This window comes from Cynocephalus volans, chromosome 16, assembly GCF_027409185.1.
Source record: "Cynocephalus volans isolate mCynVol1 chromosome 16, mCynVol1.pri, whole genome shotgun sequence".
In the NCBI taxonomy this organism is placed as follows: domain Eukaryota; kingdom Metazoa; phylum Chordata; class Mammalia; order Dermoptera; family Cynocephalidae; genus Cynocephalus; species Cynocephalus volans.
This window is the reverse complement of record NC_084475.1, coordinates 61,699,817-61,726,156: the sequence shown is the minus strand read 5'-3', so window position 1 is coordinate 61,726,156 and position 26,340 is coordinate 61,699,817. Positions and strand designations below refer to the sequence as shown.

At 35.0% G+C, this 26,340-nt stretch overlaps 1 protein-coding gene across 2 annotated transcripts in view; it reads left to right on the top strand.

Annotated features, from left to right (window-relative positions):
- Positions 1 to 26,340, top strand: part of MLLT3 (MLLT3 super elongation complex subunit) — a 267,123-nt gene that overhangs the window by 179,554 nt on the left and 61,229 nt on the right. For both annotated transcript variants that reach the window (XM_063080911.1, XM_063080912.1), the window contains exon 5: positions 21,612 to 22,322. In XM_063080911.1, coding sequence (XP_062936981.1) covers positions 21,612 to 22,322 — 711 coding nt within the window. The remainder of the gene's footprint in view (positions 1 to 21,611; positions 22,323 to 26,340) is intronic.

Below are 26,340 nucleotides of genomic sequence, written 5' to 3'. Positions count from 1 at the left end.
AAGCTTCATTAATGGAAAGGTTGAGTGAAATAAGGATGCCCTCCACATAGCAGACTGGTGCATTCAACTACAGTTATGGTAAAATGGATATATAATAAAAATTTAATTGACCTAACAAATTTCAGTGTTAATTTGAAATCTTGGTGGTTCAGGATAGGGATTTGTGTGGGTAATGTAGACAGAAGTCTACCCATATGGTGTTTATGGTGTCTTTGGGCAAATTAAAAATAAGTGCCCCCACCTCTCCCCACCCCACAAAGCCCCTGGCCAAGGAACATGGCATGGCCAGCTCAGCATAGCTGAATTTTATCTAGTCCTCCTAACATCAGCTGGGATTCCTTATACAGTGCACCATCTGGTCAAACATTTGCAGTGGCACTATTTATAGGTCCAGAAAAAAAGGTGATTTTGATGTTAAAACTATCTTGTCTGAGATAGTCTAGACAGGAGTTATCTGAGGAAATAATAATAGCTTTCTTGAAAATTTGTTTTCAGAGTATTTTAGTTTTGAATAGTCATGTCTTTTCAGTGGTTTAGTCTGGACTCTCGTTTTGCCACTTTGCTTTGTGCTTTTAGCTTATGACACCGTTATCCAGCATTCACAGATATATATAAAGGTCTGGTTTAGGCACAGGGAGCAAGAGGACTTTTGATAAGACCATTGTGCTGAACCACGGGTTTCAAATGCCAGTGACTATAAGACCAGGCTAAGCCTTTGAAAGAACTTGGCTACAAAAACTGGAAGACTGGCTGAATAATGTAGTCCTTGCTATAGGGAATTTCACACAAAGGACAGTGATTTACTGTTGTTTAAAGTAAAGATTAAATAAAGTGGAATATTTCTTTCTAATAATTTTGAGCTCTGAAAACTTTGGCAAGCAGAGAGAGCATCAATGAACTCCAGATTGGGAGTGCTCTAGATCACCATTAATAAAAATACTTTCCACTGTGTTCCCGCTTTAAGATGCACTTTATCTGATTTGACTCTTCACATAGGTCCCAGGGCTGGAGCAGCAACTTGTTATTTCCCTTATGTCCCTTCTGTATTTTTTCTTCCTAGATTTCTGTTCCTGCTCTTGACAAAGAAGAGATTGGTTTCTTTTGTCCATCATAACCCTCTCTCAGGGTCAGTTTCTTGAGCTTCTCTCCCTGTCCATCCACACTATGCCTCAGGATCACCTTATTTGAATTCTGTTCTTTCTTCTTTTTTATTCTTCTCCAAAAGAGATTTTTGTGGTTTATGTATATGTATCCAATTTGGGGTTCAGTTCTTCTTTCTTTTCTAATTTTCTAAAAAACTAAATCTTTATTCTTATTTACTTTTCTTAAATGAAAATGCATTGAGGTGAAAGATGTATGTGCCTCTATATTGCAGAGCAACACAAGATTTGAGTGTTTCACAGGAACTGGGAACTTGATTGATCAGACTTGAAGGTAATAATAAAATCTGTATGGATTTTCGAGATATATGTTAGCTTTCTCACTGCCTGAAACTTTGTATACCTATCCTGATTTCTTTTGGTACAGTGAATACAGCACAGCGGTTAAAAAAAAACCAGATTTATAAAACAGAACTCCCCCACTCCCCCCAGTGCTGACATTGGTGCTTAGTAGTTGTGTGACTTTGGACATATTACTGATCTCCGTTGGTCTCTTTGCTTATCCGTAAAATGGGAAGTTGTGGCATCTATAAGGATATAGCAATGGTGAGGATGATGAGATAATTCATGAGAAGTGATTAGTACAGTGACTACTATATAGGAAAAACCCATTAATACTTTTATTATTATTAATACATTTAGGCTCTGGGCATGAGGGTCAATGCTTATTTTCATGGCCATGAAAAATGAGTAAATCGTACAGATTTATAGCTGAAGAGATTCTTTGATATAATAGGTCAAGCCCCCCATTTTGCAGATGAGTGGACTAAGGCCACAAATACTGAAATGATGGGTCAAGCAAGGGATAACTGAGTCAGGGTTTTTGTTCAGTGTTCTTGCATATTCTTCCTACAGTAACACAGACTAATGTTAGTTTTCTTTTAGAAATGAAATTAAAGGAAGATAAGGAATTAAAAATAAAACAGATCCTCAGGGCTACTTCTCTTTGTTGCCTGAGAGCCAGTGGAGCCATCTTGCGTGAGTCCCCTTCCCGAAGACAACCTGGGTAAACTGCTAGAGTGAAGCAGCCCACTTGCTGCTGGCAGCTGAAGACTTTGTCCTTTTGTTTATCGCCTCATAGACTGACATTCCCTGTGTTTCTTTTGCTTCTGAAAATACAGTTTGTGTGGAGAAAATGATAATTAGAAATTCTCCTTCCCCTAGACTTTCTTAAGCCAGGATCAACTTAGCTGTGGGGATTGGTTAAGTTTTTATTTTCTGTAAATTAGAGGCAAGCATAATTTTTGGAGTCTTTTTAAAAATTTTCTTTTCAGTTGAATAGCAAGGATATGCCTGACTTTAGAAGTGGTTTTCCTTAGCTTTAACCAGCATGTGAAAAAGCATGTATTAAAGTCAACAAATAACTTTGTAATCTACCAGGTTTTTGGTAGAGATCCAAGTAAATCATGGGGTAGTGGTGATTCTTTGAGTGCTTAGGTATCAAAAGATTTTCTCCTCAGGGTAGGAAAGTAGGAAGGTGATACACTTTATTAGAATCAGACTACTGTGGCTGACTTGCCTGTGCCCTCTTTTTTGGAGAAGCTGCTGTGGCCTCTTGATAGTCCTCTCTCTCTCCCCACCCCTCTCCTCTCTTATCCGCACACACAATTCAAAGTCAGGATACATGATATAAAAATAGTTGAGAATATTTGAATCTAGAACAGGTAGGACAGGATCAGGAAATCCAAAGTGCTTTTCAAGTCCTGGAAGACTTCTGGCAAGAAGATTTTTATCCTTTTACTTTTTGCATCATAGAATGAAGTTTCCTAACAAAATAATTTCTTTTGCTTCTGAGAATCAAGTTGGAGAGGACCTTTCTTCCTGCCCTACCCATTCTTCAGATACCAGTCTTCCCACCTCCTGCCTAGGTAGCTCTGAATGTTTAATAAAACAAAAATAATTTTTTTTTCCCAAAGAGTCTTTTTTATTTTTTAGCTTACCGCTTGCCTTACCTGGAGAAAATAACAACTACTTTTCATTTAAAAATATTTTAGGACCTACTGTGGGTCACACTTAATACCAAATTCTGGGTGCACAATGAATGAACGCTGAATTTTTTTTGCTTTCTACCTGTTTTAGTCCATTTTGTTTTGCTATAACAGAAATAGCTGAGACTAGATAATTTATAAAGAACAGAGGTTTTATTTGGCTCACGATTCTGGGACAGCTGCATCTGCTACGGGCCTCAGGCTGCTTCTACTTGTGGTGGAAAGCTACACGTAGCCGGCAGGTACAAGCAGATCACATGGCAAGAGGAAACAAGACAGAGAGAGGAGGTGCCAGGGTCTTTTAAACAGTCAGCTCTCATGGAAACTAATAGAGTGAGAACTCACTCATTAATCCCCCCACCTAGGGAGAGCGTTAATACATTCACGGGGGATCCGCCCCTGTGACTCAAACAGCTTCCAGCACTGACACACTGGGGATCAAATTTCCACATGAGTTTTGGTGGGGATAACACATCCCAATTCTATAACTACCAAACCCTAATTCTTGGTCAGTTTTCAGGGGACAATAAATTCTCATCTTCTCAGGAAATGAAAATTATCCTTAAAAAAGAAGAAAGAAAACAAAGAGCAATTCCTAGCCGTCAGTCCAGGCCATCCTAGTGTGCTTTGAGGAGAAAAATCTTTGATATTTTAAGGCATATGCTTTTTAAAATGGGATTTTTCATTGGATTCCGTGCCCATCCCACCCCAAGCAACCACCCCAAGCAAGCTTTGAGAGCTCCTAAAGACCAAGGATGGGGGGGGGGAGAGGAGGATTATATATATTCTATTTTAGAAAGCTGATCTTTTTTGTAAATCTGTTAAATGGTCAAAGTGAATGTGTGTACAATTGTCTTATTTCTACAACAGATCCTACCAAGTGGAGCTGATTTTCCCAAATAAGCAAATAAGCCATAGAAAGTTTGTTCCCACATACACATTTTAGTTTATATTACAAGTTTACAGTCTTTTTTCTGCAACAGAGAATATGTTTTAGTTGAGAGGAGGTGGATGAAGACTTCATATATGTCTGGTTTTTGTTTGCTTTGTTTTTGTGGGTACAGTGTAGAAGTACATGCTTTTCCTTATATTAGGAAAGTCTTGATTTAGCTGACAAATCTAATTTATATAAGGAAGCCTGGGTTCCTTTGGGGATGGTAATTAATTTCTTTTAGAAGAATATGGTGCAATTTAGGTCTGCTCAAGTGTGTTATGGGTCTTGGAGAGAGAGCCAAGTGGTGTGAATTGAAATAGACTGAGGACCCTTCATGGACATCCGCTGATTTAGATGCTTTCCCAGGGGCCCCTTAGGCCACTGTGCATAGACTGAGACATGGGGCTCTCCCAAATACTATTATTTATCTTATAATTTTTTAAAAAGATTTTTTGAAATAATCTCAAACTTGCCGAAGAGTTGCAAGCATAGTACAAAGAACTTTTCTTTCCTGAACCATTCGAGAGTAAGTTGCCAACATGATGTTCCATTATCCCTGAATACTATAGTGTTTATTTCCTGCAAACAAGGTTATTCTCTTATATAACTGAAATACAACCATCAAAGTCAGGAATTAGCGTTGGAACATTACTAACATCTCATCCTCAGAATCCCATTCAGGTTTTGCAGATTGTCTGAAGAATGTCCTTTATTTTTAGAGCAAAAGGATCTAGTCTAGAATCAAATATAGTGTTTAGTTGTCATGTCTTAGCCTCCTTCAACTGGGAGTAGTTCCTTTCTTTGACTTCCACGAACTAGAAAATTTTGAACACTTCAGGCCAGTTATTTAGTAGGTGACCCTAAACTAGGGCTTGTATGATGTTTCCTCATGGCTAAAATCAAGTCATGCATCTTTGGCAGGAATATCACAGAAGTGATGCTGGACTCTTCTCATCGCACCATAGTGCACGATCATGATTTTCATTGTACCATTACTGCTGGGGTTAACTGTGATACTTGATTCAGATGGTGTTTGCCAGGCTTCTCCATTGTACACTTACTTTCTTTTCTCCTTGCAATTAATGGGTATTTTATTGGGAGGTACAATGTTCAATAAGTGTATAAATTCATTCGAAGACAAATACTTACTATGTACCTGTTAGGAGTCAGTCATTCCAGGTGCTGGGGGGTTACAACAGTGAACCAAATTAGAAAAAGAAAATAAAAGCATACATTTATAGGCACCTTGTGAAGGGAAATAGTTCTTTGTGAAGGACAGAAATAATTTGTAAGGCAGCCATTTCCCCAAGTGCATTCATTTACATTAATATGTATTCAGTGAAAAAAGGTTTTAACTTTGCACTTTTAAAACTGTAGTTCTTGTTAAAGTGCATAGACTATGTCACAAAAAAATTTTTTTTTCAACCTTGGTAATTTCTTTTTGTGTGTGTTAGGACAGTCCTGCTCCCCTCCCGCCCCCTTTCCCCCATATATGCCTCACATATAGCTAACACTACTTTGAAGGGCAAAATGGAAACTCTAGTAATATAGAAATGTCATATTAGGTAACTCTGTCCTATTATAGTTTGTTAGTTTCTACATCTTTGACCAGAGACACATCCAGAGAAAAAAGTGATTTGACTTGTGTATTTTTCTCATTATACTTTTGGTAATAAGTAGTAGAATGTAGAAAGGATAAGAAGTAACTGGTAATTTCTTACTATTAATCAAGTTAATCATCTGTGTTATTTCATTTAACTCCTGTGGGTAGGACTACAATATATAGTATATAATCAGACTCTTTGTTTTATTATTATAAAATTATTCAAGCATTTATTCACTCAATACATATTTGATCACCTCTTCTTTGCCACATACCTACCACACTGGACTCTTAAGACGATTAAAGGAGACAATGTATGTGCTTTGCTCATAGCAGTTAATAAATAAGTATTTGCTCAATCTTAATATGAATTTCCCTTACTAGACTATAAAATTCTGACATCAGGAACTTTAAATTTTTCTTAAGATAAAAATATTATGTTACAATTGATACACATGAGAATTATATGTATTTTATGTGTAAATTGTAAAACAAACAGTATAAACCTTTCATCCAATTTAAGAATGAGAAATAGAGTATAACTAGTACCACTCAAACTATCTGTATATACCTTCCCAGTCCATTCCTTTGCCTTCCTCAGAGGCAAAATTACTCTCTTGAAGTTTGCTGAGCTTTTAAACATGGTTTTACCGCAAATGCATGTATTCTTCTGTTTGTTCAGCTTTGCTTATTTTTGATTGTTATGAAAATGGTAAAATACTGTATGTAATTCTCTTTGACTTGCTTTATTTACTCAGCCCTGTGTAAGATTTGTTCTTGTTATTGCCTATTATTGATTTCATTGCATTATATGGTCTGTAGAGTGACTGTATCATGACTTGTGTCTGTTTTCTTATTATCTGTCTAGATATCTAGACTACCCCTTTTTATTTTGTTTGCATATTCTTGTGCATGTCTCCAGTACACCTATGTAAGAGCTTTTCTAGGACAGTATATTTCAGACATTTATGATTGTAACCCATAGTAAGAAATATGTTCTCCGTAATGACCAAGTACCCCACATACATAAGTAAATATGTTAGACAAATGAGAGAAAAGTTTCACAAACAGTGCTTATCTTCACTACATGAAATTCTATCTATTTTATTTTATTCTGGTTGATTTACAAACAATGATACAATCTACTATATTGCTTGCTAGTCTTGCTAACCAGTTCTGTCTGAATAACACTGTTCTAAGTTAGTGGTTCTCAAACTCTAGGACACATGAGAATCACTTGGAGAGTTAATAAACATGAGGATTCCTAGACCCCACTACAGAGATTCTTATTCAGTTGGTCTGGGGTGGGGCTTAAAAATCTGAATTTCTAATAAGCATTCAGGTAATACTAATGTTGTTGGCCTGCTGACCACATTCAGAGAACTGCTGCTTTAGGTTATACACCTGTGAATGAAATTGCTGGGTCATAAGGGCATTCACGTATTTGGCTTTTTGTTATTTTGTATAGTAGTTATAACAATTTAGAGTCTGGTATCAGCATCTGTAAAGAGATCCCATTGTTCTTTTTTTCTAGTCAGACTTAATCATCTATGCACATTTAATAGGCACATCAAATTTTATTTTATCTGATTTTGCATTTTAGTGATTAGTAATGAAGCTGAGCATGTATTTCAGTGGTCATTCATGTTTTTTCTTTTTAATCTGTGAAATGTTCATGTCTTCTGCTTATTTTTCTGTTTATTTGTTAGAGGTCCTTTTATATTCTGGAGATATGAGTCTATTGTTGGTTATATTTACTGTTGATATCTTTTCCTAGTTTGCCCAGTTATTGGCTTTTTAACTTTATGGTATATTTTGTTATACAGAAATTCTTAATTTTAATGAGGTCAGATTTTTTTATAGTTAATTCTTTTTGTGTCCCGTTTAATATGTTCTCCTATGCCCCAAGGTCATATAGATATTCTCCTGAATCTTTTTCTGACATGTTTTAGAAGTTTTGCCTAATGTTGAAATATTTTCAAACATCTGGAGTTGATTTTATATATGGTATGAGGTAAGGGCCTAATTTAAATTTTTTTCGTATATAGAAAACCAGCTCCAGCACATTTTATTGAGTTGTCTACACTTTCCCCAATGATCTACCTTGTCAAACATCAGATTTTCATGTATTTGTGAGTCTGCTGGGAGGGGGTGAAATTCTGTTCCGTTGGTCAGTTTGTCGATCTCTGCAGCAATACCACACACTGTTGTAATTACTTTCATTTTTTAAGGAGGTTTGCTAGATGGTGTGATAAGTTCTGTTACATCATTCATTTTTCTTTATGTGAACTTTAGAATCAGATAAAGTTCTCTGAAAAACGCTGTTGGGACTTGGATTGAAATTACACTGAATCTATGGATGATGAATATTCTTATCCATGAACCCAGTTTCTCTATCAGTTTATTTAGGCTGTCTTTAATGTATTTAAAGTGTTAAGAAATTTGTGATAAAGATCTACCTAGTTTTATGTTTTGTTTATTTCTAAGTACTTCATATTTTTAATTGCTATAATAAGTAGGATATTAAATGTTTTCTGTTTGTTGCTGATGTAGAAATATGCAGTCTACCTTAGCATACTGATATTATTTCTAACTATGTTACTAAACTTACTAATTCTGTATAGGTTCTTTTGTATTTTGGTGTGGACAGATATCTCATATATGAACAATGACATCGTATTCTTTATTTTCAATTTTTCTATCCCTGTTTTTTTCTCTGTCATCTGTGGTCCTGAGTCAGTAGGAACACCAGTAAAAAAGTAATGTTGTTCCTGTTTATGAAAGGATTGATTCTAATAATTCACCATTTAGAATGTTGTTTCCATGTGATTTTGGTAGCTATTCTTTGTTAAGGAATTTATCTCCTAGTCCTGTTTTGTAGAGTTTTGTTTGTTTTCATTTTTTTTTTAAATCATGGATGGATTTTGATTTTATCAGACAACTTTTTAGCATCTATTAAGATGAACAGATGGTTTTGTTCTCCTCTAATCTGTTGATGTGGTGCTTGACAAGCATTTTTGTCATGCTAAACTACTCTCAAATTCTTGGATTATATTCAATTTGGTCTTGCTCTATTAGAATTTTTCCCCTATCCAATTGGATTAATTGTGCTAATATTTAAAATGTTTGCATTTATAGTCTTCTGGAGTTAGATTGGTCTGTATGTTTCTTTTGCTTACTCTTCTTGGCAGTTGTGTTGCTTGGATAATATGAAACATAAATAAGCGTTTTCTCTTTTCTATCCTTTGGAAGAGTTTTTGTAAGATTGAAACGATCTTTTCCTATAACTTGCTTCTAAAAACCCTGTGGATCTGATGTTTTCTTTGTAAGAAGATTTTAGACTACTTGTTTGATGTTAATAAAAGACTCTTCTTGAATTCTATTTTTTGGGAGATAGGGAGGGAGGTCAGTTTTGGTAAATCATATTTCCCTAAGAATATGCTTTCTCATTTGTTGGCACAAAATTATTGATAATATAAACTTACCTGTCTTATCTGTTCTGTACTTAAAGGTGTATTCCCCCTTTTTCCTTCCTATTGTTTACTTGCACTTTCTCTCCTTTGTCTTAATTAGTCTTCCATAGAGACTTGTGAATTTTATTAGTTCTTTCCAAAGTTCTTTTCATTAGGCTTTGTTGACTATTTTTTAGGGGTTCGTTTTTTAAAAAAAATCTTTATAGTCTTTTTGTTTTTTTGCTTGAGTTTATTACACTATTGTTTTCTCAAATTTTGTACTCAGTCTTTTTTTTCAAATATAAGCATTAGAGACTAAAATTTTCCCCCAAGTAATATTTCAACTACATTCTACAAAATTAATATGTAATATTTTCTTTATTACCCAATGTGATGAAATTGAAATTTTTCAGGTTAATTTTTTCTTTAGCTTGTGAATTATTTAGAGGTGTGTCTTTATAATTCCAAATTTGTAGAGTTTTTTTTAATATGAAATGTTTTTAAATTTTAGCCTGATTGTATTACCATAATTACTTCTTGATTTCATTTTTCTTCTTCCTTAATAAATCCTGTGGAAGTTTTTACTAAAAGTCTACTATTAGTACACTCCCTCAATTTTGATTAATCTGTTAAAGTTTTGATTATTACTCCTGTTGTAAAAAGTGGTTTTGCTGGTTATGCAATTCTACGTTGTCATATATTTCCTTTCAATGCTGTGAGAACGTTTTTCTATTATTTTTGTGAAGTCTGATGTCAGTCTGATTCAGGGTTATGCTAGTAGATGTTTAGCAGCTCCCTTTTGGGGGGCGGGAATCATGATATTAACTATTTGCTTATGTCTGTGGTGTAAATTCTCTCACCATGGAATGTTAGTCATTGCAGAGTTGGGAAGAGCATACAATTGTGGAGTATTTCCAACATCCTGACATAATGAAGATAAATAATTACTTTAAGAGCACAGATAATAAAGACATGTAATAAAATAATTAGAAAGTGATGAGTTTTGATTATCAACTACCTCTGCTTTTAACTTGTAATTTTATATTATTTTAAATAAATGGACTTGATTAATTTATACAATATATTTTTATTTATACAGTGCATTTATTGTTTAAAAAATGGCTGACAAAATTTCTGAAAATTTAACAATTGCCTCTTGTGCAGCCTCTGTGAGCTGGCTACAGCACACCACTAGTTTACTTGTTCTTTTTTAAATAGGTGATCTCTTATTTCTTACTGCTTTTACAATCTTTTTTGACTTTAATGTTCTTCATTTTTAGTATAATCTGTCTGGAGTAAACTCATTTTAATTTATGTGTATATCATTAATTTTGTATTATATTTACTCTTTCCATGGATTCCTGACTTTTACCATGTTTGGAGAGTTCTCAGCCATTTGTATCTTTGTGTTCTGTTTCTTGGTCTCTGATTAGAATTTGTTAGTTTTATTCTGTTCTCCATGTCTCTTAATAGCTTTTGTATTTTCCATTTTGCTTATAGTCTGTGCATATTTTGGCAGTTTATTCATATCTGTCTTCCAGTTCACTGATTCTTTTCAGCTCTGTTCAATCTGCTGTTTAACCGATCCATTGAGATACTGATTCCTACAGTGATTTTTTTTTTTTGGATTTCATTTCTTAAAGTCTTATTTGTTTCTTTTTAGTGTCCTGGTCATTCTTACTCATTTCTTATTGCTTGGTCACTTTTTGGATTTCAATGTTTTTCCTTTTTACACTTCACATATGTTTTATATTCTGCATCTGATGATTTCCATACCTGAGATCCTTAAAGCCCTTTTACTTCAGATCATGGTGTCTTGTTTATTTGTGTTCATGAATGTTTTTAAATTGTGAGTTTATATTTGTTACAGGGGAACTTTGGGAATCCTGAGGCCTGAATTCAGAGCACTTTCCCCGAACATCAGATTCGTAAAGATTTCTGGGTTTCTGTGAGACTCTGAGGTTCAGGTGTCCAAATATGCTGTAGTCCCAGGTTTGGTCTTGAGAACATAGGCACATAGTGCCCTTTGGGCAACCCGATCATTCATGCTTGATTGTAGTACACAGTTCACATTTTAATTCCTTCCTTCACTTTTCTCTTTTTTTCCTATTTCTCTTTTATATAGTCTTGATTCTTGGAGTTTTCACTTTTTTTTAATAAGCTCAGCAATGAAGTGTTTTGTAATAATTATCTATTATCTGGTTGTATTGTAGTGAGAGCTCCCAAAGAGTTCACCATAGTGCCCAAATTAGAAGGGTTATTTTATCTTGAAACTATTGTATGTCTAACAGTTTTAGTAGTCTTTTGCTTACATATGCTAGAGGCTCAATAAATACGTTTTATAAAACTATTGAGAGAAAATGACATGATAGTATAACCCTGATTATATTTTCTCATTGTTCATTTGTATCTCTCTTCAGCCTTTTTATTTATGTAACACGTTTATTGAATTTTTATGTGTCAGGCACTGTTTTTCATCTCATACTTCCAACCACTCTACTGTAATTAGTAGTATACATTGAGGATTGACGATTCTCTGTGAATAGCAATTACTTATCAAGCCTCATTGTTAGAAATCCAGCTAGTACCAAAAGAGAAGGTTGGAATGATCTGGTCAATATATTTTTAAGCTTGTTTAAGAACACAGAAATTGTACAAGGCTAAATATACATAAACCTAGAAAGAGAAGTGATATAATTATTATTTTGAGTTTCTTGATTCAAACCACAAAGGTAAACAGAAGTTTGCTTGAAACTGCAGTCTTCTAAATATAACTTACTGTTAACAGTACTTAATTACAATTTAGAACTTAAGCCATAGCAAGTCTGGGAATAGTATGTAAATAGGAGGATTTTAAACGGGATTGGGTTCTGAAACAAAAATATTTTATAGCACATACGACATAGCTGAAACTAGTCATTTGAGAAAGGCATTTTAAAATTTTGTGTCTTTGGATTATTATTTTGTAAAATATTGAATATTTTGTCAATTGATATTTTACATTAAAACTTCATATTTAAGTGCAGATATAGTATTTCAGTATATTTTTAATATTAAAGAAAATATTTATTGGGTTTACTTTTAAAGCTTTTGATGAGGCAGCTAGGGAAATGAAAATTTTACTACTACTTATTCTGTACACTTCAGAATGGAAAGAAATTTTTTTCATTTGTTTCCATTTCTTAATTGTAAATATAATTTATAGGTTTTATTTTCATCATCTGTTAATAATGTAAATAAAATGTATAAAACTCAAAATGCAGTATAAGTATCAAGCTACATCGTCTGTAGCTTGCTACTTGATTGTAGTTTGTTCAAAACAGTAAGATAAGATCACATTGAAACCACATCAGAAAGAAAATTGCATGTTTTTAAAACATAGGAAGATGCCATTCAGACATTTGAATAGTTTCTCTGTTTTTCTAGTGTAAAATTTATTTCACAAAATTTCTGAAGTGCAAATGGGTACATGAAAAGGGAGAAGATATAAAAGTACATTTGTGAGGTCAAAGAAATTTATTTTATATCAAAATAATGCATGTATGTGATTTAAAAGAATTAAATAGTAAAGGAAGGTGTTTAATCTTCCCCAACCTCGTTTCCACCTCCTAGAAGGAAAAACTTTAACTGTTTCTGTTTTTAAATTTTAGTGTTATTGCCAAAATTTTCCAAACTACATGCTTATGCTGCTATTTATTTCTACGTGAGAATCTAACCCACTTGCTCCATCTCCTTTTCCTCAACCATGACACCACTTTTAATTCTTCTCTTGGATACCTTTATAACTTTTTAGATGTTGAATGTAGAACTCTAGTTCTTGTTTCATCAACAATGGACAATGTCTCTTGATTATCAACTTAGTAAGCTCAGGGCATCCTAAAATTTCTTTCCCCTCTTTGTTCTTGTTTCTACTTCCATGTCTATCATTCAAACATTTACGTTTACATTATCAAGGTTGACAATATTGTGTTATGTAATAAAAATGTTCAGTTTTCTGTGCTTGTCTATAGTAGTAGTGGTAGTAATCAAAAGCATTTGCATAGTTCCTAGTATGAGTCAGGCACATTACATATATATGTATATTATTTATACTACATATATGCACAAGTTCTTTACATATATTAAACTTATTTAATCATCAAGTTGTCCTTAATGGTAGAAATAATATTATAGTAATATTATGGTCCTCATTTTACTGACAAAGAAGTTTAAGTCACTTAGCAAGTGGTGGAGCTGAGTAGATTAATTTCTAAAAGTTGAAAATCAGCGAACATTGTTCGTTATTATAACTAGGTAAAATGTTTATTCACAGCTAAGATGTTTCCTGTTATATTTTCTTTCTTGTATGGCCATTTATTTTTGTGGCTTTGAAAATTGTTGTATTTCTTTATTGCTGCCTTGTTTTTCTGCTGAATCTTTCAAATTCACTCTCTCCCAATTATGTCCTGTAAGAGGCCCTTATAGCATCCTCCAGTTTTCTTATACCTTTTTGGAGGTGATCATTTATTTGATTTGAACAGTATAAGTTTTTGTCATTTCAAATTATGCAGCACATTTTTACACTGATTTTGAAAACGTTTAATTGTGAGATAAGTGTTTTATAGTTTTATAATTTATTTTTCCTATCTAGCTGTAATTTTATGTTCATTAACCAACTTCTCTTTATCCTCCTTTCCCCCTCACCTTTTCCACCTCTTGTAACTACAATTCTACTCTCAATTTCTAAAAGTTCAACTTATTATTATTATTTTAGCTACTTACGTATGTGTGAAAACATGCAGTATTTCTTTTTCTGTGCTTGGCTTATTTCACTAAACATAATTTTCTCCAAGCTCATCCATACTGCTGTGAATGGCAGAATTTCATTCTATTTTATGGCTTAGTGTAGTACTCCATTGTGCATATATGCCATATTTACTTTATCCAATCATCCATCAATGATTCCAAATCTTGGCTATTGTGAATAGAGCTGTGATAAACATCTATATTCTATTCTATATTGAGGGGAGTGCCCCTCCCCACTCTGATAATCCTAGGTTAAGACCATTGGCATTGGAGTCAGGCTACCAGGGCTTGAACTTCAGTTCTGTCACTAACTATATATGTGTCTTTGGGCACATTAGTATTTTTGCCTCAGTTTCCTCACTTATAAAATGGGGCTAATAATAGCTCCTTCACATGATTGTTGAGTTAATAATTATAAAACGTCTACATCCAAGTCTAGAGTAGTAAGCATTCAGCTGTTACCACTGCCACCACCATCACCATTGCTGTCACCAACACCATCACCACTGTCCCACAGTGCGGTAGGTAGTCCTCGAAGTGGCTTTTCTTTCTTCACCCTCTACCCACTCCAGCCTCTCTACCACATTGCTACCAGATGACCTTCCTAAAGTGATTGTTCATATTGATCTTCTCTTTAAAGTTTTCAAGTGGTTCTCCTTTGCTTCCTAGATGTAAGTGCTCTTCTTAGCTGTAAATAATGCCAGTCTGCCCCAATAAAGAACTGGCAGAACTGATAGCCGGTTATGGCATTGAGGAATCTATTATTCTTTTATTAATTCTCTCCTTGAATGATCAGCATTATCTTTTGATCCTCTTTTTTGTTACATGGTGGTTCATGATTAACTGATAGGATGATTGCTGCATCTTTTGTCATTTGGGCAAAATCTAGACTTATCTGTATTTCTATATGTGTGGTTATATCTGTACTGATTGACTATTGTACAGATCCAGGTAAATTGCAGAATTGAAGAATGTGGTTCTTTAGTTATGTAAAACTGTCTGCAGCTCTTTCCTGGTCGAAAGGGCTTTGGTGTTATTATTTTTTCCCTGAGCTGTGGGGGTACATTGTAACTTCTAACTTCCTGGTTGAATATCACTTTAAAAAAATGGGACAATATTATTAAAAAGTCAAAACAAGTAAGATCCTTCAAAGCATTGTGTCCCTTAACAACAGACCTTTCTTTTTCTTTGTTGTGTGTGTATAGATATTTCATGTTCTTTTTGTGCTGGCCACTTACATTGTTATTGAATGAAAGACTCCTGTTGCTGTTCTTAAGTGCCGTTTCTCTTCCTCTTGTGCCGTGGTCCCTACCCATTGACTGATACAATGTTAAATTTTGGGTCTTATTGGCTGTGTTTAGCCTTCGTGTTTAAATAAGTTTTCATTCTCTCTTTTTTAAAATTTTATTAATTCTACCAATTGTTGAAATGTTTTCTGCTTCAAGTTTTTCTTAAATTTTAAATACGTTTTGTTTTATGTAAGTTAGCTTTTTAAATTGTTTATGTTGTTTCGTGTGCTTAACCTTGAATTCCACATTGTTTAATATTAACAACAACACTCATGCTTTCTTTTGGGGGCATTTAGCTGATATTTTTTGGCCCATACCTTTATTTTAACATTTCTCAACCATTTGATTTTTTTTTCTTTTTGTGACCGATAAGGGGATCGTAACCCTTGGCTTTGTGTCGTCTGCACTGCACTCAGCCAGTGAGTGCACCGGCCATCCCTATGTAGGATCTGAACCCGCTGCAGGAGCGCGCTGCGCTCCCTGCGCCGCACTCTCCTGAGTGAGCCATGGGGTCGGCCCTCAACCATTTGATTTTAAGTGTTTCTTGCAAACAGTCTATATCTGACCTTTGTCTTTTTAGCCTAGTCTGACAGTCTGTCTTACAGTGGAAGAATTCAGCTTTCTCATTTTTATGCTAAGTGATACTTGATCTTGGTACTTTCTTTTTACTTTGTTTATTATTCATACTTGTAATTTTTTTCCATTTTTCTTAGTTTTGCTTATATTTTCAAGTTGATATTCATTTTCCATTTGTTTATGTGGCACTTCTGCATTTTTCCATTTTGTTACTGGCATTCAATTATTCATAATCTAATTTTTCATCCACTTTAATGTGAAAAAAGATACCAACATTTTTCCTCACCTTGACACTAATCCTCTCCTCTTTCATTTCTAAATTTCCTTAGAGATAACTTAGTTTTTTAGGTTCAGATTTTGTTAGACTTTTCTGTGTTGAGCATTTATATTGTATATTTATAGAGTTTATATTCATTTAGGTTTAATTCTGTATAGAGTGTAATATACGTTGCACCCCTGTTTCTTGCTCTTGCTATCTTCCCACACTCAAAAGGTCTCTTGTGATTTAGTTTGTCTGGCTAGGCCAAGGCCGGGAATCCTGCTCACAGTGCCAATCGACTAGCTACACAACCACGCCAGTTGTTGGGCTCTTTTACCTGCCAGTAATCCTGTACCGACTAGGCCGATTGTGGCACTAGGGCTGGGTCTGGAGCTTGCAGACCCCTCAAGCCCATTCACAGACTGGGTCCCCAGATCCCACACACGCCAGGCTGGGCCCCCAAACCCCACACACACCAGGCTGGGTCACCAGACTCCTTACACACGAGCTAGGTAACTGGCCAGAAGGGTCCTTAGAAGCCATAGGTTTGGAAAAGCATGGAAAAGATGCCCACCCGCCTGCTTCACTAAAACTCCTTTCTCTTCTCTCTCTAAAGAACACAAGAACAGCAACAAAACTAAAAAAGATACATTGACGCTCATGTGCACTACCCCCCCCCCCCCCCCCACTGCTTACAATGGATGTGCTAAACCACACCCAGCTTAGTTAGAATCTCTTCTCATGTCCTTTCCTTAGGTAGGTCAGTGGGCAATGTGTTCTTTGAATCCTTACGTTTTAGCAAGAACTTCTTTCACACTGACTGTGTGTGTAGGATGTTTGGATTGTACTTCTTTTTCTCCCAGCCATTTGGATGTTATTGTTCTTTCTTCTGTATTTTCACGTTACAAATGAGAAGTACAATGTTAATTTGATTCTTTTTCATTTTTAAGTAATTATTCTTTCTGGTAACATCTCTGGTGTTTTTGTTTTTTGTTTTTAATCCTTGAAGTTTAGTCATTCTAACTCGATGTTCCTGGGTGTGTGTCTTCTCGTTAATCTTGTCTAGATCTTGGAGAACTCTTTGGGTTGTGATTCGTCCTTTTTTTAGTTCACGGAAACTTTCTTTTATGTTACTTTAATTATTGCCTCTTTCATCTCTTCTGTTTCCTTTTTCTGTACACTGTTCTAAAATTCTTCCTGTGGCTGGTGTGTTAGGTTGCCTTGATGTGTTCAAGTTTCTTCTCTTTTCCCTTTATAATTTTTATCTCTTTATGCTTTGAGATTTCTTCCAGTTGATCTTCATACTGCCAGTTAGAGTCTATCCTCTCTTTTACCTACCGAATTAATCAGCTTGAGAATTTTAATTTTTAAATTTTAATTTAATTAAAAATTTTTTTCTAGGAATTATTTTTTGTTCTTAATCAAGACTATTTGGTTTTCCTTATGTAGTCATACTGTTTTTGACCTCAGTATTACCTCTGTCTCCTCCAGAAGATCTGTTCTACTCTCTCCTAGTTCCTCCTCCCTTAGGTATGTTATGTGTATGTGCACTGACGTTCAATTTGAGCTGTTGCGGGACCCTTGGCTGTTTTAAGTGATGAAACATCCAGGCATCTCAGCCTGCACTGTAGCAGCAGGCCTGTTGTCTTCTTGTATGCACACCTGGAGGACTCTGTGTCTTCCTCCTCATATTCCCCAGGCCAGGAATAGAGTGGACTCTCCCTCCTTTTGAGTGCCTCCTGTGTGCCTTTGAGTCTAGGGAGGCTGGCCACACTTGTGCAGTTATCTGTGTGCAGAACTTTTCCGGGTCTGGCTTGCAGCCCAGAGCAGAGCAAGTCCTGTACTAGCCCTTTCTCTCGAGATGCCCATAAGCCTATGGCAACATTCTTCAGGCCCCACTGCCTGCTCTCCCCAGAGCTGACTAGTTTAAGAAAGGTAAAGGGGGTTGGATTTGGGATTGAAGTAGGGAAAGGTAAATCGAAATCAAGGCTTGTTTTTGCCACAGAATCCTATGTTTGCATATGTTATTCATAGCCTCAGATAGTATCATCCCCCTGCATCATTTGTCATGTGCTTAATTATACCAGAGACTTTTATTTGGAAGCCTATCTTTGACAGTCATGGTTTTCCCTCTTGAACTCTACTACAGTTTTTAGGAAGTATCCTTGTAAAATGCAGTTTGGACAAATAAACTCTTCTAGGAGAGTTTATTGGTTTTGACAGATAAAATTCCTCTGGGAGAGTTTATTTGTCCATATGCAAATTTAATTGAAAAAATGTGATCGATCTGAAAATCTTGCACAATGCAGAAGCCAGTTAAAAGTAGGACAGAGACCAAAAATAAGAGGGTAGCTAGAGGGACAGGAGCTGAGAATCAGCTTTTTCAGTGGTACTGGGAAGAAGACATGAAAATAATATGGAAATTAAAAGCCACTTATCATCAGAAAACCATATTCTGGCCAGTAGTTACACCCTGTTCTTAAGCCATCTAGTAAAGTTGCTGACAAGTAGTATTAGAAGAGATTATATATCCAAGAGATCCATTATGTTCCAGAAAATTAAAACAAGGATGTATTCAGTAGTGCCTGAATGGAAGAAAGAAAATATTGTATTCTATATTCATAGGTTGTAAAGTTAGTACAAATACATGTATATTTATGTTTATACAGTCATTTGCCTTAAATATTTGAGATTTGAATTATGCACACACGCACTCCCTGGTTGGATTGCTTGGTATTCAGTTTGTCCTAATCAGTCTCAGGCAAAAAGAATTTGAATTATACAGCATGTGTAAACTTCACATTGAATGGTAATTAGTGTGTGCTACTCAGTGACACTTAATGTTGAGGTTAATGGTTCAGTAAAACTTTTAAAAAGCCAGTGACTAGATCCCTTATATATATGGGATGGTAGGTAGGCTAAGAATCAGTGAAAGCCTTTATTCTGTGTCAGTAGCAATTTAATGCCTGATTGTGTATCTAAGCCAGTGTTTTACATTTATTACAAGAATGAATATGGAGTTTGATGACATATATCTGAACTTTGCCTGTTATCACAGGCTGGGGCCCCCAAAATGCCTGCTCTTGTATAATAGAAACTGTTCTCTCTTTTTCTCTCTTTCCATTTTCTTATTTTCCGAATGTTATCTGTCTAGAACGTTGTTATGGAAGTGTTTGTCCCCTTAATTTTGGATTCTCCTAGCTTAAAGGTTTTTGAGGTGGAAATTACAAAAGGGAAGGAACAGGAATGGTTAGGTCACTTGTTTGTACCAAGATGTGTTCAGTGTGTGAAAAGTAGGTAACAGTAGACATTAAATACCTAGGCCAATATGGGGAGTAAAAAGTTACATTTCTGGAGTTTTGTAACTCGCATTATATGCATGTAAGTAAAACAAGAACTTTAACTTTCTGTGACACAAGGAGCTCTGTCAGATACCACTGTATACCTAATGTTAGAGTTCCAGTTGGTTCTACACAAAGATTTTAAAAATAAGTTATGGAAAGACCCCTAGAGAAGTCCATTTTTCTCTTTTGCCCCCCGCCTGGTGCCAGAATGTTACTGTTTTTCTAATGCTTAACATTAGAAATATGTTGGTAGGTTAAAAATTATGTGTTTTAAAAAGTTACATATGTAAAAATGTGTGTAATACTACAAATAGGTTGAATATTAAATAGCAATGCTTGTGTGTTCTAGAGCCATAGTTAGAATACTTATTACAAATTGCCAAAATTCAGTGACTCAACAAATCAATTAAAAAAAAACCCAAAAAACCCTCAAGGATATTAGATTTCAAAATGTTCTTCCTTAATTTAGTTTGTCCATTATACTTTAATTTTAATTATTCATAGTATTGCTTAACATGCCAGGAAATATCTTGTAATAGAATTTATAAAATAATGAAGTTTCAGTAATATGCATCCTATCTTTAGCATTCTGGTTTTAAATCTCAGATTAAGATGTTTTGTAAGGAATTATCTAGTTTGATGCATAAAAGCATGTCTTTGCTTAGTAACTTTATCCATTTTAGAATTTTGAAAGCAAATGCTCAGTTGAGTAAATAAATGGAATAATTTGGTATAGGTCATTTTATTGTTGTTGAGCAAATAAGACAAAAAATTTTGTAAAGGACAAAAATACATATTCCCACTAACAAAAACAATAATTTTTTATTTTAGGTATTAATTTCTGATGTACATATACACATGCTTTCTTTTTTTCTTTTTTATAGACCCAGTTGTTCATTTTAGTGAAAAGCATAGCCCCTGCCTACTGTCTTTTCTGTATCATGCTAGACATTTAAGAAATATAGGATTGGTTTACATATCACTGTGCTTTATTGAGTGGGTGAGTTAGAGATGAAAGATAATAAGCAAGCCTGAAGATGTAAATCCTGGTTGAACATTTGGACATCTATTTGTCTTTGGTTCCGTTAGAGGTGGAAGTAAGCAAGATAGAGCTCTTTTAGTATTGGTGTGGATTTTTGCATGTCTAGGATCTTCTTCTGTTTCTTCTTCTTTCTATTAATGGTAGAGGTTCACAAATATGATAAGTATGGACTTAGATTTTGTTCCTAAACAGAAAGATTATATATGACTGAAAAAACTGATGACATTTAAAATGAAATGGGCAACAATTAGCTCTTTTCTTATGATTACACAACAATAATTGCTAAAGCCTTTTCAGTGTGTTTGATGGTTAGGTGAAACCCTTGTTCTGTTAGATTCCTTTTTTTTTCCATAGTGGGTTGGAGACACATTCCTTAACTGATGATATTTTGTACAGTATAAAAATAATCACTTTTTATCACAAATTGAGAATTATTTCATTTCTTTTTTGGAATCTTATGATTCTTTATATTACAGAGCCATTTAAAATTTTATATAATCTGACCTTACCATGTGACCCTTGGCTATTTTTCTGCCTCATTCTCAATCTTGTGCTGCAGCTGGATGCTGTTCCCCAAATACAATCTGTGCTTTTGCTCTGTTATTGTTTTAGTTTTTTCCAGTCCCTGGTCTCTAAGTATCTTTTCATTCTTTTCTTTTTAGTAATTACCTGCTTATCCTCCAAGACCTGACCTAATTCTCGATAGGTGTTGTTATTTCTGGATAAATTTCTGAATTATTCTTCTCCCTATGCTCCCAACAGAATTAAATAGTCCCCTTCTTTTGGTTGTTATAGTACTTTTTAGGTGGCTCTTCTAACAGCTGTCAAGTCATAGATATGTCATAGTTATTAGGAGTGGGGGCCATGTGGTATCTATCTTGTGTCTTCTAGAACAAGCAGTTAGTTAACATGTGTTGAATTGAAATGTTTTAAAACTTTGAATGTTTAAGAAAACAGCTTTCCACATTAAATTTTTTGATAGTAGTAACCCTCTCTCATTACGTTTCTTGCATGCACTACTCCCACCTGTTATATTGTGGTTGTCTGGTTTATATTAAAATATTTTTGTCATTTTAGAGATAGCTTGAGAGCAATCAAAAAAGGATCATTTATGTAGATCGAGCTCAAGGAAATTGGCTTTTAGTTTTAAGAATTTCATTTTCTTCTCTCTTTTTGCAGGACCCTAACAGGAGTATTCATACCAGCAGCAGCAGCAGCAGCAGCAGTAGCAGCAGCAGCAGCAGCAGTAGTAGCAGCAGCAGCAGCAGCAGCAGCAGTAGCAGCAGCAGCAGCAGCAGCAGCAGCAGCAGTAGTAGCAGCAGCAGCAGTAGTACCAGTTTTTCAAAGCCTCACAAATTAATGAAGGAGCACAAGGAAAAACCTTCTAAAGACTCCAGAGAACATAAAAGTGCCTTCAAAGAACCTTCCAGGGATCACAACAAATCTTCCAAAGAATCCTCTAAGAAACCCAAAGAAAATAAACCACTGAAAGAAGAGAAAATAGTCCCTAAGATGGCCTTCAAGGAACCTAAACCCATGTCAAAAGAGCCAAAACCAGACAGTAACTTACTCACCATCACCAGTGGACAGCAAAATAAGAAGGCTCCTAGTAAAAGGCCCCCCGTTTCAGATTCCGAAGAACTCTCAGCCAAAAAAAGGAAAAAGAGTAGCTCAGAGGCTTTATTTAAAAGTTTTTCTAGTGCGCCACCGCTGATACTCACTTGTTCTGCTGACAAGAAACAGATAAAAGATAAATCTCATGTCAAGATGGGAAAGGTCAAAATTGAAAGTGAAACATCAGAGAAGAAGAAATCAACTTTACCGCCATTTGATGATATTGTGGATCCCAATGATTCAGATGTGGAGGAGAATATGTCCTCTAAATCTGATGTGAGTAATCTTGTTGGCTTCCCTCCTTTCCCTTACTGGTTTCCAGATTTTATTTCAGATAGCTTTATAATAAGGAATGAGGGAAGAAAATGAATGCTTGAATCGTAAATGCCGAACCATAAAATGGAAGCATGGAAGTAGGTGTGGCCTAGATATGAATTCCTGTGACTAATGGGAAGAAAGAAATTAAATAATGTTAAGGAATGCAGATTTTTAGGATGTCATTTAAATGTTTAAATGAAAGGTATATTCTATCATATAAAAATGGGTCATTTGAATAGCAGCAGAAAATTTAGGTGCTCATTAAAGCTTCGTTACTATGCTTTTCAATGATTAATAATTTAGGAAGATGAGAAGAATACTGTAAAACTTGAATACAAGGGAAAATAAATTTAAAAGAGAAACAGACAGTATTGGGGTACAGCTATGATATTGATCTTTTGATCATTGGAATGAAGTAATTTATTTATATAGATGGAAAGCTGATAATAGTATTTTTAAAATAGCTTTACTGAGGCAATATTGATGTAACAATATACTACATGTGTGTAAAATTTATAATTTGATAAAACGTGACATATATACCATAAACCGGGTGTCGGTATTTTGAAAATGAAATATTTAAATTTTTTTTCTTCATTGTATAGCCACTCATTTGGAAGGGGTAGGATGTGTGATCTTCACTACAAGTTTTTGATGATGGATAGCTTTATCCTTTGGTGGATGCCTAAAGGAGCATGTGACCATCTAATACCGCAAAAGATGTTATCTGATGTTTGGATTTAAATTTATAATGACAGATTTTCAGAATTGGAAGGGATCATCAGGTTATCTATTCTAACCTCTTAGCAACATAAGAAATCTTACACTGACCGTGACAGAGCTATTAGTAACTCAAAGGGTATTTGATTCTATTTTTGAAGTATAAACATTATTTACTGTGAAGTTCTCTTCTCTTCACTTTTCCTTTTTTGTCCGATTTTGGCCTTATTCAGTTACTTATCAGTGATTATCGATCCCAGTAGTCTCCTTACTTTGGCTTGTTATGTCTAGACAATGATCAAGGAAGATGTCTGGCTAAAAATTGCTGGTAATTTTTGAAATCTTTCTTTCTGTCCTGTGGGCTTGCCCCCAGATGTGCCTAGTTTAAATGCTGGTAAAAGGTAGGAAGCCTTAGTAGCAAATTCCCTTCCCTGAGTTTGCACTGATCTGAGTTGAAAGCTAGCCAGGGTCAGGACATGGTGCCAATACAGATTCCCAGTGGTCCATGGACACCACCTTTCCCCTACTCTCATAGGTAATACCAAAATTTTAAAAGAAGGCCAGATTAGGAGCAGAGTATCATAAAATACTGGAGATTGGGTAATTTGTTACAGTGTTTGTTAAAGGCTTTCTACTTATAGTTTGTAAAATGGAGATGAGAGTTGAATGGGTTTGTTTCATTATCTCAAGTTTTAATTTTTCCTTCTTTGATTCTTCTCTTAATTTGAAACTTTTTCTTAATGCAGATGTTACTTGGAACTTTTTTGTATGTTTGACTTTTGTTTCTTATGGCCCTGAAATGCTGTTGGGGTGTGCTTAGTCTATCAAAATTGTCAAGCTTAGCAACTTTGTCTTCCTGACATGTTGTGATTCTTCTAGCACAGAGGTTTTCAAATTGTGGGTTGTGATTCACTGGTGAGCTATGAAATCAATTTAGCATATCGTCACCAGCATTAAAAAAGAATCAGAATACATGGTAATTAGTATGGGTAAGCAATGGTTTGTGAAAATTTTATTTCAGAGATGGTTTATATGTTTCTTATAGTGGTCAGAATTTTGAAAGGCACCTTTTCAGAATGTTTGCTGATTTGTGAGAAGACTAAATGGCATTCATAAAGCACTATTAAATGTTCTTTTTACATGAAACTATCACAGATGGTCTTTCTCTTTAGGTAATTCTGTTTACACTCCTTTTTGTTTGCCTCTTGCTCCCACTGTTTTATATATGATTTATAAAGTATGCTTTTCTTTTAATAAAATTCTTGTTCAACTTGGTATATTTATCCAAAGCAATGCCTTGAAAAATTTTGTGGAATGAATTGAAATGAATTGGAATTCCTTACAGTAGGTAATAAATTTTCAAAATGATGCATGACATATTAAAGCCACAAATCCAGTGGTTACATGAGTTTTTGTAAGGTGCTGTGCATTGCATTGCAGAGAAAAACTGTGAAGACTTTCGGGTGTCATGTGGGTATAAAACCCAACAATTGTACTTTACTTATTAGTCTTCTGGTAACAGTAATGTTTTTATTGTTGCTCTCTTGGTTTAATTCTTTAAGTGTAGGTCATGTAACGGAAGAGAACTGACAAAAGTGGTGCCATGTAAGCCATGTGCAAAGGAGGATAAGTGTGTGCTAAAATTGTTTATCCAGTAGTAAAGATATCCTTTGTTTGGACTGTCTTCTACCTGGCGTCGCTCCTGTGGTCAAGACAGAAGGAACAGGAGGCAATTTTAATGGCAAGCATTAAGCAACCTGTAGGCTCCCTTGGCCCGTAACAGATTTTGTAGCTTGGGGCTGGCTCAACTTCAGGGGTTGCTGTGTACATTGTCCTGTTGTAAAGGTGTCTGCCTCTGAGTAAGTGTGATCAGATGACCTGATCTCTCTAAGGTCCTTTCCAACTTCATTATTTGAATATGAGCCCGATTAATGTTTATTTGTGGGGGATGGGGTGGTGGGTAATTTTGGACATAGCAGGCAGAGATCATGGACTTTGGACAGAAGAAAGACACAAAAGGAAATCAGAAGAGTTTGAAGAATTAGAACGGCTGGGAGAAATGATTATTCACCTGGTATGTCTGTAAAGAAAACATCTTGCCTGAGTATGTTGCCTGAGGTTTGTTACAGTTAAAAGGAAGCATGTGTTAAAGAAGCTTTTCCACAGTTAAGTTAGATTCAGGTTTTATATAAAAATAAAAATCAGTACTATTGAGATGGATAGGAAGCTTAGATTGTTGATTTATGTGGTTCTTTTTGGTCAGATTTTATATATTTTGTGTATGGGAAGAGAGAAGAGATGGACACCCATGATTTGCATGCCTGCATGCTTTTTAAAGGATCACTTATTTGTTGATAAGTGGTAGGTAGGTATGTGGATAATTAGGATTCTGCAGTCTGGTGTCAGATGGGCTGTGTTTTGAATCCCAGTGCCGCCTGTGATCACAGGCAAATGATTTTCATGTTTCTTCATGTTTCTTAGTTTCCTTTTTTGTAAAATGGAGATCACATGGTATGTACTTTGTAGGATTATTGTGAAAATTAAATAAGTCAATCCAGGTAAAGCAGTTAACACACTAATCAAAAAATATATATATTAGCCATAATATTAGTTATGTATGACTTGGCTTCTGCAAACCTTTATAACCTGTAGCTTTGAAAGAGATTGATATTCAAAAGCACTGTTGCTGAACTCTAGTGTCCTTTTTCAAGTATGTAGGTTTATATGCTTTAAGGGGTGGGAAAGTACTTGGAATATGTCACTTTGCTCTGAATTTTGTTTTAAGGAGATATATGGCCTTGATATTTTATGCATTTGTTATGTGGTAACTGTAAAAATATAGGACAAAGAGTCTAAGTTTTAAACTAGAAGTTAAGCCAAAGTTTCCCAAGATCTATTAGTTTTTTAATTAAATGAGATCAAGTATAGGAACACACCTAACACTGCACTAGGTAGGCACTTGGTAGTTCTTTTATAAATTGCTATTTCTGTTAACACATCCCAAGGAATGATTTATCTTTGCGTTAAATAACCCAAAGAGTAATTTTAAATACATTTTGTGATTCTTGAAATATTTCTCATCTTATAAGGAAATCTGATATATATATTATCACATGAAATTCTGTCAATAATTTTCCCCTACAGAAGTGGTGGGGTGGGGCGGGGGGGAGAGGTATAGAGGATAGGGTAGGTAGTGTAGGGAGGCAGAAGGACTATTTTTATAATGGGTGAGCATTTGACAAATACAGAAAGCATT